The 12,869-nt window shown below is 45.3% G+C and overlaps 1 protein-coding gene and 1 non-coding gene across 2 annotated transcripts in view; both read right to left on the reverse strand.

Moving 5' to 3' along the window:
* Positions 1-12,869, reverse strand: part of UBAP2 (ubiquitin associated protein 2) — a 114,013-nt gene that overhangs the window by 8,260 nt on the left and 92,884 nt on the right. The window contains exons 13-18 of the mRNA XM_052644872.1: positions 12,447-12,727; positions 11,685-11,854; positions 9,490-9,703; positions 5,274-5,313; positions 2,929-3,112; positions 1,973-2,042 (exon numbers count right to left, since the gene is read on the reverse strand). Of these exons, the coding sequence (XP_052500832.1) occupies positions 1,973-2,042; positions 2,929-3,112; positions 5,274-5,313; positions 9,490-9,703; positions 11,685-11,854; positions 12,447-12,727 (959 nt within the window). The remainder of the gene's footprint in view (positions 1-1,972; positions 2,043-2,928; positions 3,113-5,273; positions 5,314-9,489; positions 9,704-11,684; positions 11,855-12,446; positions 12,728-12,869) is intronic.
* LOC128052911 (small nucleolar RNA SNORD121A) lies at positions 3,763-3,845 on the reverse strand. Its single transcript, XR_008199870.1, has one exon. It is a non-coding gene; the product is annotated as a small nucleolar RNA SNORD121A (small nucleolar RNA).

Genomic DNA, 12,869 nt, shown 5'->3' on the forward strand with positions numbered 1-12,869 from the left:
AAAAAGAAAAAAGATAAATATATTGTATTTTTTAGACATATCATTATTGCACATGTAATAGACTAGAGTGTGAACAAAACTTCTATGCACTAAAAAAATCAAAAGATTTCTGTGACCGACTCTCCCACATTATTCACTTTATAGCAGTGGTCTAAAACCAAACCCGCAGTATTTCTGGGATATCAAAACTGAAAATGGCCCTCAAGTTCCATCAGAGGAGGACTACTACATAATGCAATGCAGCAGAGCTGTGAAAAAAGAACAAAGAACTCTGATCCAACACAGAAACCTAAAGATACACTGTTGAGTGAGGGGAAAAGATACAGGAAACTGTATAGAACGTTGCCCTTTACATTACAGGACAAGGCAAAGAGCAGAAAGGGAAATGACTGTGTATGCATTTGATAGGTTAAGAAAACAAACTCTAGAAGATCAAGAAAATAATAGGAAAAGGGGCAAAACCAAGTAGAAAAGACAAAAACTTTTCAGTGTGTGTCTTTTATGTCTTTTGTTATTGAGTCTTGTGACTCAGTGACCACCTTAGCAACTACACAGCGAGTTCTGGTTGTGGCCACTGGGACCGTATGACACGGTTCCTGCTAAGACAGTGCAGCGGACCATGAGATGGGAGCCCAGGATGGGAGGTCAGCGCTCCAGGGCTCACAAAGGGGACATCTCAGGGCACCCACTGGCCAAATACAGGGTATAGGTGGTGGGCAGGCAGCTTACTCCAAGGACAGAGACAGTCACACCAACCTCTGCTAGGAAGACAGTGATCTGTGTGTTTCAAGCAAAGAATTATGTATAAACCAATTTCACTTAAGCTAGAATAGGAATGCCACAATGTTGGCCAGATACTGATGAAAGACAGGACTGAACCTTTCCCACCACTTCATTCTATAGCAAAAGATTTGACTTCTTCTTCAGAAGAAACTAATTTGCCAATTTCCCAACTCCCCCATTCACCTGGGCCCAAAACTTCCCTCCCTGCTTGAAGACCACCTACTCCTACCTTGTGGAAGCCTGCTGTCTCCTGGGAGGGGGCACTTGGTTCTTTCCTGGCACCTTTCCTTCCATGTTCCAGTCTCTTCCAGCTTTTGGAACTGTCTCCACCCCCTACGCTGCCTCATCCCACGGTCTAGACTGAGCCGAGACCATGCTCCCAGCTCCAAGCTTAGATGCCAAGACTTCAGTAGCCATGATCCAGGGTCACCCTTCAGCACATCAGGACCTCCCAGCCGGACCCCGCCTGCACTTCTGTTCTTGCCCCTCCACACATGTTTCTGCAACAGGACTTGCCCAAAGCCCCCGCCCCTGAGCTGGAGAAGACGGCCTGGGCTGCCAGGAGTGAAGGCCCCATGACCACACACACTGGATGTGGTAACACTGGCTGGACCATCGGTCCGTCTCAAAGACACACAGACTCTTCCTTTCCCTTCACATACTCTCCCTACAATGGACTTCACAAAGTACTAGAGTATTCTCCAGAAGCACTGCTCTCGATAAAACTGGACTTTCAGCACAGCCCAGTCCACAGGGTCACGGAGAGTCAGACATGACTGAGAACACACGCAACAGGTGCCAAGCAGAAGTTGGCAACAAGTCGACTTTCCTCTAATAAAGCTTGCAAAGACCCCAACATAAGAAGCCCCAGAAAATAAAACCAACCCTGCCAGGCAGAAAGGTCTCCTAGAATGAACAGTGAATTCTGAGGAACAAATCCACCACCTGACAGCCCTGCCCATCGCATCAGGTCTGGAGAGCCGATTTCACCACAGAGGCATGAACCACATGTCCTCCGCGGGGCCTAGGAAATTATCTGTTCAAATCACGAACCAAGATGAGACAGCACAGCCAAGTGATTAGAGTATCCGGATATTCAGATTCACAACTACAGCCTCCCCCAACCCTGCCCATGCCTAGGCCCCAAGCTGGCTAAGGAGGGAGTGGGTGGGGAAGCAGGAACACTTACTGTGTGGGATGTGCTGGCGGAGAGCGGCATGTGCGTGGAGGCGAGGCTGCTCTGGTGGCTGGAGAGGGAGCTGGAAAACAAGACGGCGCCACGTGTCCACCACGGCCCTCCATACCAGGGGCCACTTGGCCAGGCAGGCTACCCACGAGCTCGCCTTGTCTCCCCACGGGAAGGCCTGGCTGGACACCCTTCATTCCACATCACCTCGGACAGGTGTTCCGTGGTTATAAATGACCTAAAGGCTTGCTCACTCGCCATGAGGATCCAGGACATCCTTCCCTGGGAACCTACAGAGCCTGCTTCAGGCAGCTCTAACCATCTGCTCTGAGACTGTAAATGGTAAGAACAGGATTGTACTAAGAACAGTCAGCCTTGGAGACCTCCTTAAATCTGTGTGTGTGGGAAGAAAGTTCCTACGTCGGCCCCGAACACCAGAGCTTGAATGCCCATCAAATGCAGAATTCAAGAAGCCTGGCTTCTGCTCCAGGCTGCATGAGGCAAGAGGAGAATTCTGCTCAGAAGGTAGGTGAAGACCCACCAGTCCGGTCCTCCCATGCCTGTGTTGATCACACATCTTTGAACCCACAGCAAGTGCCACACAAGAGACCTGCTCAGAAATCCCCTAGCACTTTCACCCCACATCACAGTGATGGGGCCCAGAATGTGGGGCAGGGGCGAGGCATGGGGCCCTCTCCTGAGGGCTGAAGAGGAGCAGAAGCGACCCTTTGGCCCCACCCCATCCCCAAAGACCCAGAGCTGTGTGACAGCAGAGGCATTACAGGCCGGCAAGGCTTTCACACCCGGCGCCTGAGACCCCAGCCCTGCCACACAGCATCACTGCAAACGGCCAGGACGACAGGCAGGGGCACGTGGGCTCTGTCCATGGACACAGCCATCCAGAAGCTCCAGGACTTGGCCTTGGTGCCTCGGACTCTGGGTCCCTGTTGTCCCCGTACCTGCTGAGCTGAGAAAGGGGACTGCTGGACAGGTCCCCAGGCTGGGAGAGAGAGGGCAGAGTGGCAGTGTGCTGGGATGCAGGGGGCAGAAGCGGAGCGCAGGAGGTGGTGCTGGGCAAGGAGGCCACAGATGGGAGGGCAGAAGGAGGGTCTGTTGTCTTTGGAGCTGGAACGGATGAAGTAGCTGTAAGAAACAGATCAGTTTAGCTCTAGAACCAACTGTGAGTATCAGAGAAATGCTCAATGTTTTGTGACAGGCTGGCTGGGTTGTTACACACACAAAGTGACACCCCAGGGGACAATGCATGAGTAGGCTGCAGGCAGGCCCTGCCCTGTCTGCTGTGATGGTGGGAAGGATGGTTGGAACACAGGCCCCAGGTGAGGAGGGAGATACATCTTTACCATCACACACAGCCCCGATGTGCAGGTCAAATCCTCCCGACGAAAGGAACCTGACCCTGAGCTGCACCCAGACACGGAAAGAGGCTCAGAGACTGACAAATACGGTCACAACATGAACACAACAAGGGACAGTGACCACATGGTGGGGGACCCACCCAGGGGTTAGGTCTGCTTCTATCAAATGAGTATCACAGCAGGCTGACCTTGGGAAAGTTCATTGCTAGTAGAGGGGAGCAAGGGGCTGAGAGTCCTCTCCAGGGTACATACAACGGGGAATCACATACACCTAAAACCTGAGGAAGACACCCCTGCCCTCCACGGCTACTTCCAAAAGTGAGCATTTTCTTTGCACACACTTCAACAGAACAGACATTAGAGCACATAAATGCACGCATTAGGCTTTCAGAAGAATAAGAATGCAATCAATCCCAGCTGCAGAAAAGACTCAGTTTTCGTGCCTCCACACATACAACTCAGGTATGTGCTTGGAAATAAAGCATCGTTGTCTTCTGCAGTTAGGAGGGGGCAGCCCCTTGCTTCGGGAGGCCCTGAGAGTCCAGGGGTTATGAGCTAGTCTCCGAAAGGGAGGACAGCTCGACAGCCAGCACGGGCAGTGACAGGGCAACACTGGGCATGCTCAGTTCTTAGAGTGTCCTCACACCCAAGGCTTGTCACTGGCAGGCCTTCCCAAATGGCACCTGTTCTTCCAGAAATCAGATAAAGACACCACAGATGTCCCTGGCCCAAAACTCACCTCCCTGGGTGTTGGATCACATCAATGACAGGTTCATAAAAAGTGTGTGGTGAATTGAGTGTGACGGGGGTGTGTGTGTGTGTGTGTGTGTGTGTGTGTGTGTGTGAGAGAGAGAGAGAGAGAGAGAGAGAGAGAGAGAGAGAGAGAGAGAGAGAGAGAGAGAGAGAGAGAGAGAGAGAGAGGGTTGGAGAAGAGGACATGGCAGATAAAAACCTACCTAAAATGCACACTGTTTTATGGACATCTCACATCTCATTATCTCACTTGAAATCTCCAAATAAAATCTGTTAGTAAACCTCTGTGTGTTCTCGACCCCACACCTGGGCCAAAGAAACTTTCCACCACAGATTAAGTAATTCACACTTCCTGTGACATCTAGTGTTCTTAGATGTACCCTTATCTGTTGCTCTGGCGGTCCCTCAACAGCAAATCCAACTCTGGGTAAATCAATGTGTCATTTCAATTCCAACTGAGGCCCATTCCTGGTCTGGCAAAATTCCACAGCCACACTCCCCCAAATTTCTAAATAAAAAGAGGGTCTTTCTGGCTTCCATACCCAATAGATATCCATTTGCTTCACTGAATGATCGATGAAAATCGATTTCATTTTAGATTATGACCATAGTCGTTGATAAAGAAGCCAAGAACAAAGGGAACAACTAATGGGAATTCACCTACATTAACACCTACATTAACTGAGCTATACTAGATTTGGTGGGCTCTCCCTCCATTTCTCCCAAGTATTTATAGTGAGCAACATTTTCTCTCTCTCCTGAACCAGCATGCCAATTTCTGCTTTAAACATCTTTCACATTACTGAAGTGAAAGCCCTCTGAAACTTCCTGGAATCTGGGCCTCTGAGAAAAGCATATTTTAAATCCAACCTACACACCACACTTGGGATGCAGTCTTAAGACAGCAGAATGATGCAAGACCCCCTTCTTCCTGTAGATATATTTCTAGTAATACCATCACCTACAGTCTGGTCACAGGGCCTCTTTAGCTCAACTCTAAACTGAAAGAAATGTTGCCAATGGTGAGTCAGAGATAGCTATCAGGAAAGATGGAAAAGGACTACTTTTGCAGAATTAGCCATTGGCCAATCATTTTCCCCACCACATCAGCTATGCTCTTTTTCTGTCTGTGGTTTCCACCAGCCACAACAAGAATAGTTTGCTCATATACTTACCGTCTACTGTCTGCTGACTTCGACTACCACCATGTCCATTCTATAAGAAAGAGAAAATAAAGTAAGTAAACCCTCCATCGAATGACAACCTAAGTTGGGATTTAACCACAAACATATGAAGATTATGAATTTAGCAAAGAACTATGACCTGTTTTATTTTGTTTCTTAAGAAAAGGAGAGGCAATACAACAAATTCTTAATAAATCCCCAAACTGGTTATTTAAGGAAGTAATAAGAATAAAAAATAAGACCAAAAGCACAGGAAGCAATGAAACAGTCCTAAAAATTATTAAGCCATAGGCAGGACTTGGGAACTCTCACTATATTGAAATCACCACAAGCCTTTCTATCTAATGGACATTCTGTCTCCTGAGTACCCCACATACTAGAACGTGTTTCCAAATTATAATGAAGATAACTTTCATGCAAGGAATTATCATATTTTATATCATTCAATTGGTCTCAGTTAACCATGAAGCACTTCCCTAGAACTTTCAAACAGAAGGAGGCATCCTCACAAAGAAAACTTTACTTCCACAGATGGGGTGTGGAGACCCGGCAGAGAGACTGAGGGCTTCGCTGGTGGCTCATTGGTAAAGGGCCACTCCTGCCAAGGCAGGAGATGCAGGGTTGACTCGATCCAGGAAGACCCCACATGCAGTAGAGCAACTAAGCCCATGTGCCACATTTACTGAGCCAGTGCTCTAGAGCCTGGGAGGCAACTACTAAAGCTCGTGTGCCCAGAAGCCTGTGCTCAGAAACAAGAGAAGCCACGGCAATGAGAAGCCCGTGCGTCCCAACTAGAGAGAGGCCCCTGCTCGCCAAAACTAGAGAAAAGCTTCTGTGGCAGTGAAGTCCCAGCACAGCCAATCAATTAAAAAATAAAGTTATTATTAAAAAAAAAACCAGTAACTGACAGAAGAGCCTACAGGGCTCAGACAGGCTCTGGATGGGACAAGGAAGCTGAGGGGATGATCTTCTCAGAACAGAAATTCAGTACACTTTCTTTTCATAAAATCCTACATACATTTTATTCTTAAAACAATTTGAGATTATTTACAAGAAATGTAGACAATAAAACAGAACTGCTAGGGAAAAAAACAAAGTACAACAAGAGCTCAAAGACTCAGAGAAGGGAACATCAGTACAAAGGGCACATGGAGAGCAGTCAAAGCTCCGTCATTCTGCCTTCCTCTCAACAATGGCTCACCACTCGGTACGTATACACACGTGACATCAAGCATATTCCTCCAAGACAGCACAAAACCGACATACAAAGTCTTCTTAAAACTATACCAGGGCTTCCCTAGTGGCTCAGTGGTAGAGTATCCACCTATCAATGCAGGAAACATGGGTCCAATCCCTGATCTAGGAAGATCCCACATGCCTTGGAGCAACTAACCCCATACCCCAAAACTATTAATTAAGCCTGTGCTCTAGAGCCTGAGAGCCACAACTACTGAAGTCCCCATGCCTTAGAGCCTATGCCCTGCAACAAGACAAGCCACCATGAGAAAACGGTACACCACAACAAGATAAAGTCCTTGCAGCAAGGAAGACCCAGAGAGCTGAAAAATCTCACTAGACACAAAGAGAGGAAAAGAAGAATGAAACAGCTGCCATCACATCTTGGGAACATTTCATCTAGAAAATCATTTTTAAAATACAAACCCTGGACCACACGTAAAAATAGATAGCCACTGGGAATTTGTTGTATGACGCGGGAAGCTCAAACTGCTGCTCTGTGACAACCTAGAGGGGTGGGATGGGGTGGGAGGTGGGAGGGAGGTTCAAGAGGGAGGGGATATGTGTGTATGTAAAAGTGAAAGTGTTAGTCCTTCAGTTGTGTCCAACTCTTTGCAACCCCATGGACTGTCCCCTCCAGGCTCCTCTGTCCATGGAATTCTCTAGCAAGAATACTAGAGTGGGTTGCCATTCCCTTCTCCAGACGATGTTCCCGACCCAGAGACTGAATGTGGGTCTCCTGCATTGCAGGCAGATTCCTTCCATCTGAGCCACCAGGGAAGCCCCAGGCTGACTTGTTGATGTATGGCAGAAACCAACACAAAATTATAAAGCAATTATACTCAAATTTTAAATAAATAAACCTTAAAAAAAATACAAACATTCGAACAGTAAGGTCCCACTGTGTATCACAGTGAACCATGTTCCATATCTTATAACCTACAATGGAAAGGAATCTGAAAAAGAATATACACATATAACTGAATCACTTTGTTGTACATGTGAAACTAACACAACATTGTAAATTAACTACAATTAATTTAAATTAACTAAATTAATTAAATAACTTTGAATTTAAAACTATTAAAAACAGAAACAAAAATTTCACGAGCAATGGACAAACTGATACAATAAAGAAGCCATGTTATTTGGGATGAAGGAAATTCTAGGCAGAAGCATGCTGGGAACAAAAATAACATCAAATGATCCAAAGAGATCAGAAATCTGGTTCAATTAGCTGAGCAAGAAATGAGTTGAACAGTGATATGGACAACAAGAACAAGAGGTCAACTTAGAGTTGGAACTGAGATGTTGTGCAGATGACAGAGATTTAAAGAAATGGTCTGATTTATGTCTTACACACTAAAGACCAGCACTTTCCAAGGGAACAGAATATTCTGCAATAGTGGAAATACTGTCTGTCTGTACTTGGTCGTCTACTATAGTGACTGACCAACCATATCTAGACAGACAACATTTAAATCGTGGTGTGTCAGAGAAGCTGAACTTTTAATTGTATATTTAATTTAAACTACCACATGTGGCTACCATGCTGGAAGTCACAAAAATAAACTTCTTCTTACACAATATATATCGAAAACACATGGCTTTTTAAAAAAGTATCAATCCAGAAAGAGAAATACAGGTGGAAAATGAGAGCAACAAGATTTTATACAGTAGAAAGCAGATGCCAGATAGTAACTGACTTAGCTGACCTGGTAAAGCCAAATCCTAAGCAAGTAGTTGAGAAAACCAGAAAACCACTCAACTTATATCCAAGAACCATACCAAGCAACTCAGTACTAATATATATCACATAACTTTGGAACTGGGTGTCAAGGCAGGGCTAAATGTTAGAGAATTTTTTAAACTCTGCACAGAAGGGTGAATGCCCCCTTCCACCTTCTCCCACAGGCTCTAAACTTCATCAATGAATATTTAACGGCAGCCTTCTCTTCACACTAGGCTTTTAAGACACTGACAGACAGGTATAGGTCCTACAGGGAAGAGACTGGAAGAAGAGTCCCTGAAGAATCCAAATAAACCCAACAGGAAAGGCCCATAGAGCTGATGAACGAGCTTCCACCCCTACAGAAACGGCCAACCACACTGTCCCTCACTGAAGCCGATGTCCAACAACCTACCCCTATAGACAGTTTTAGTGTTAAGTGGGCACAATAGACGGAGAAGGCAATGGCAACCCACTCCAGTACTCTCGCCTGGAAAATCCCATGGACGGAGGAGCCTGGTGGGCTGCAGTCCATGGGGTTGCTAAGAGCTGGGCACAACTGAGCGACTTCACTTTCATGGAGAAGGAAATGGCAACCCACTCCAGTGTTCTTGCCTGGAGAATCCCAGGAACAGAGAAGCCTAGTGGGCTGCCATCTATGGGGTTGCACAGAGTCAGACACGACTGAAGCGACTTAGCAGTAGCAGCAGGGCACAATAGATTCATCAGACATTTGAGGAAAACATCCAACATGAAAGATGGAAAAGAAAGGGAGGAAAAAACTCTTAAGTCAATACATGCAAATATTTCCTCATAATCTTAGAAGGAAACTTAAGGGAAAAAAATGTATCCAAATGTCTGCTACGGCAATTCAACTGTTTCTATTATTTCCATGTTCTCAGCACTCTAAAGTAGCTCTCAGTAGTAATGCCTGAATGTCTGCCTTACAGGACAGTGAAACATTAGGCTAGAGTCCCTACCCACCCCACCGAAACCACTGCACAACTCAGAGTGTATCCTACACTATCCGTATACCAGGCGTCTGGGGCCATTCACACAATCCCTGTGTATGGGTGCGTGAAACACAGGTTTCAAACGAGATGGCCACAAACTATATATATGGATTCTTCTCAAAAGGTTAGCCGATTTCTAAAATGAAATTTTCTAAAAGGAAATTTCCCAAACTACATATCAAGCTCCAACTGGAATTTCCTGTGAGAGTAAACCTGAAAGACCACTTGCCGTGATGGTTCCTGGAGCTGACTCCGACGGACTCACAGAGCTTTGGTATGTGATCCTGTTATGCACAGAACTCTGGTCGTAGGAGGAAGACGTGGTTACTGGACTAGTGGAGCTCAAAGAGGAGCTGGTCAGACTGGACGAGGTAATGACGGAAGTTGTGTAGGTGGAGTTCTGTACTGCACTGGTCATTGGTAGGGAGGTATTCAAAGAATCACTACAGAGAATAAGACATGAGACATAAATCTGTGTCACTTCACTGTTTTCATGAGGCAGAACGATGTCATCTCTTGTCATATTTTAAATTAAATAAACATCTCTGTAACTATAAAGTTTACACTGCTGCGCCATTCATATCAGGCAAATGAAGATTAAAAGAACAATTAACCCCTCCTCCCCAACCAGAGCAACCTAATTTGACAGTTCAAAACTGGGAAAAGAGTATGTCAGAAGACTGTATACTGTCACCCTGCTAATTTCACTTATATACAGAGTACATCGCAAAACAATGGGTCAGACAAAGCTCAAGCTGGAATCAAGACTGCTGGGAGAGATATCAACAACCTCAGATACGCAGATAATATCACCCTAAGGGCAGAACATGAAGAGGAACTTAAGAGCCTCTTGAGGAGTGAAAAATCAGGCATAAAACTCAACATTCGAAAAACTTTGAATGTTCAAAAAGATACAGCATCCGGTCCCATCACTTCATGGCAAACAGAAAGGGGAAAAGTGGAAACAGTGGCAGATGTTCTTTTCCTGGGTTCTAAAATCACTGCGGACAGTGACTTCAGCCATGAAATTAAAAGATATATGCTTCTTGGAAGAAAAGCTATGAAAAACCTAGACAGCATATTAAAAGCAGAGATATCACTGCCAACAAAGGTCCATACAGTCAAAGCTATGGTTTTTCCCGTAGTCATGTATGGATGTGAGAGTTGGACCATAAGAGTAAGAGCTGGTGCTCAGCTGGACTGAGCACCGAAGAATTGATGCTTTTCAACTGTGGTGTTAAGACTATTACGAGTCCCTTGGACAGCAAGGAGATCAACCATTCATTCAATCCTAAAGGAAATCAACTCTGAATATTCTATTGGATGGACTAATGTTGAAGCTCCAATACTTTGGCCACTCAATGCAAAAAGCTGACTCACTGGAAAAGACCCTGATGCTGGGAAAGACTGAAGGCCAAAGAAGGGAGCAGCAGAGGATGAGATGGTGAGATAGCATCACTGACTCAACGGACACGAATGTGAGCAAACTCTGAGAGACAGTAAAGGACAAAGAAGCCTCACATGCTGCAGTCCATGGGTTATGGAGTCGGACACGACTTAAAGATTGAACAAGTTTAACTAATAGGCAGCATGACATTATTAAGAATTGTTAAGAAACTTAAAGGAATCTAAATGTTCTGAGTCTGTCCTTAGAAAGGGAACTCAAGCAAATATCAGATTTTGGCTCTAGAAGGTAAAAAAATGTAGTAAAATAAAATCTAAAATCTGAGATTCTTCTATTTATAAAATATTCCATTGAAAGAAAATAAGTGTTAGCAAAGATGTATACACACTGCACCGCTCATAGATTACTGGTAGGAATGTAAGTATTTCAGCCACTAGGGCGAAAGTCTGATAGATCCTCAAATGGTTAAATTCAAGAGTTATCAAAGGATCCAGCAATTCCCAGGTACAGATCCAAAGCAAATGAAAGCACACAAAACTTAACTGAATTTTCACATTAGTATGATTCATAACAGCCAAAAAGTGGATGTAACCCAAATATCTAGTGAGTGGATAAACAAAATGTGATGTACCTACACAATGAAATACTATTTGGAAAACAAAATGCACACACTATAAAATGGATGAACCTAGAAAACACTATGCTAAATGAAAGAAGTCAGAACCAAAAGGCCACTTACTGCGTTTCCCTAGTTATATGCAATCCCACATCAGGCAAATCAGGAGACAAATTAATGGTTTTCAAGGGGTGGAGTGAGGGGGAAAGCTGGGCAAGACTGCTAACAGGCACAGGCTTTCTTTTTAGGGGGATGGAAGACACATTCTAGAGCTAGCCACTGGTGACACAAACCCATCACTATAGGGTTTATTTTCTCCACCAGGTGATTTCTTAGGCTCTACTGTGTTTAACTTTGCAAAGGAGTTAATCAAAACTAGAAAGAGAAGTGGGAAACTGTATACCTTAAAGATTTTGAATACAAGCTAATGGGAATCTGGCTACTACTTTCACTGCTTGCAGCTGATCCAAATTCAGAGAGAGAAGGTTCTGATCCAAATTCCAAGGCGCCAAACTGGACATTTAATCCTGTGACATCTGCTGATCCAGGCATTTCCACTGCAGAAGCTGGGATCTGTAAAAGCAAAACCATGATGTTAGCAACAGAAGTGAGAGATTCCCAGCCCCAAAGGCCTGCAGAGCTAACAAGCACTGGGTTCCCAGGGCCCTGTGGGGAGGCCTGAGGAACAAGGAGTGAAAGGCAGGAAAAAGAAATAGGATTCCTTTTTTTAAAGAGAAAGGAACAGAGCCAAGAAAAATTAAAAAGTTAACAGAATGGTCAGTTCCACCAAATGCTTCTTAGGATGGGGGGTAGGAGTTGGGGGGAAGGGGAGGGTATGACACGGGATTGTGGTGATGGATGAGGAAGAGGGGCCTCTAATGAAAGCATCTCCTGGTCAAGGAACCACTCCTACCTCTACAGAACAGAGCTAAGTAAGCATAGAAGAACATCAGATTCTCTTAACTAAACGCACAAGATCATCAGGTTTCCTGAGCGAGACCTGTAATTTGAATGGACAGTCCTGTCTCTTAGCACAAACCCATTAGTCACTCAGAAATGACCGATTCCTCATAAATCAAGAGACTATGTACTTGAAAATACCCCACGAACTACGTGTTAAAATGCATCCACCTTTGGTACTATGACTTCCTGATAAAAGACCCACCTTAGAAGCTGGAGGTATTCGCCGAGACTTAGGGAGTTTGATGTGTTTGGGCTGTGGTTGGTGGGCAGACACAGCGATGTTTTCGACAGTCATGCTGGGAAGCTGCAAAAGTTTGTTCACAGTGGAGGTACTGCTGTCTCTGGGAGCTGTCTCTCGGAGCTTCACCTGGGAAGGAAAGGACTCCAAGCCAGGAGGAGGAACAGTGACGGCCTGAGTCTGGTGCTGCTGTCGTTGGCTCAATTGGCTAAGAACAGGGGATGGTTCAGGCTGAGATTTGAAGTCTAAGAAGCAGGGTGGGGGTGGGGGAAGGCAACAATCAATCATTTAGGCACATGAGCTCACAGCTCCCTCTTCCGCCATCCCTGACGGTGGAGGGCTGCTGGCACCACTGCTTTCTCCCAACCATCTTCTACCTCAATCCCA

The sequence above is a fragment of the Budorcas taxicolor genome, chromosome 8 (assembly GCF_023091745.1).
Source record: "Budorcas taxicolor isolate Tak-1 chromosome 8, Takin1.1, whole genome shotgun sequence".
In the NCBI taxonomy this organism is placed as follows: domain Eukaryota; kingdom Metazoa; phylum Chordata; class Mammalia; order Artiodactyla; family Bovidae; genus Budorcas; species Budorcas taxicolor.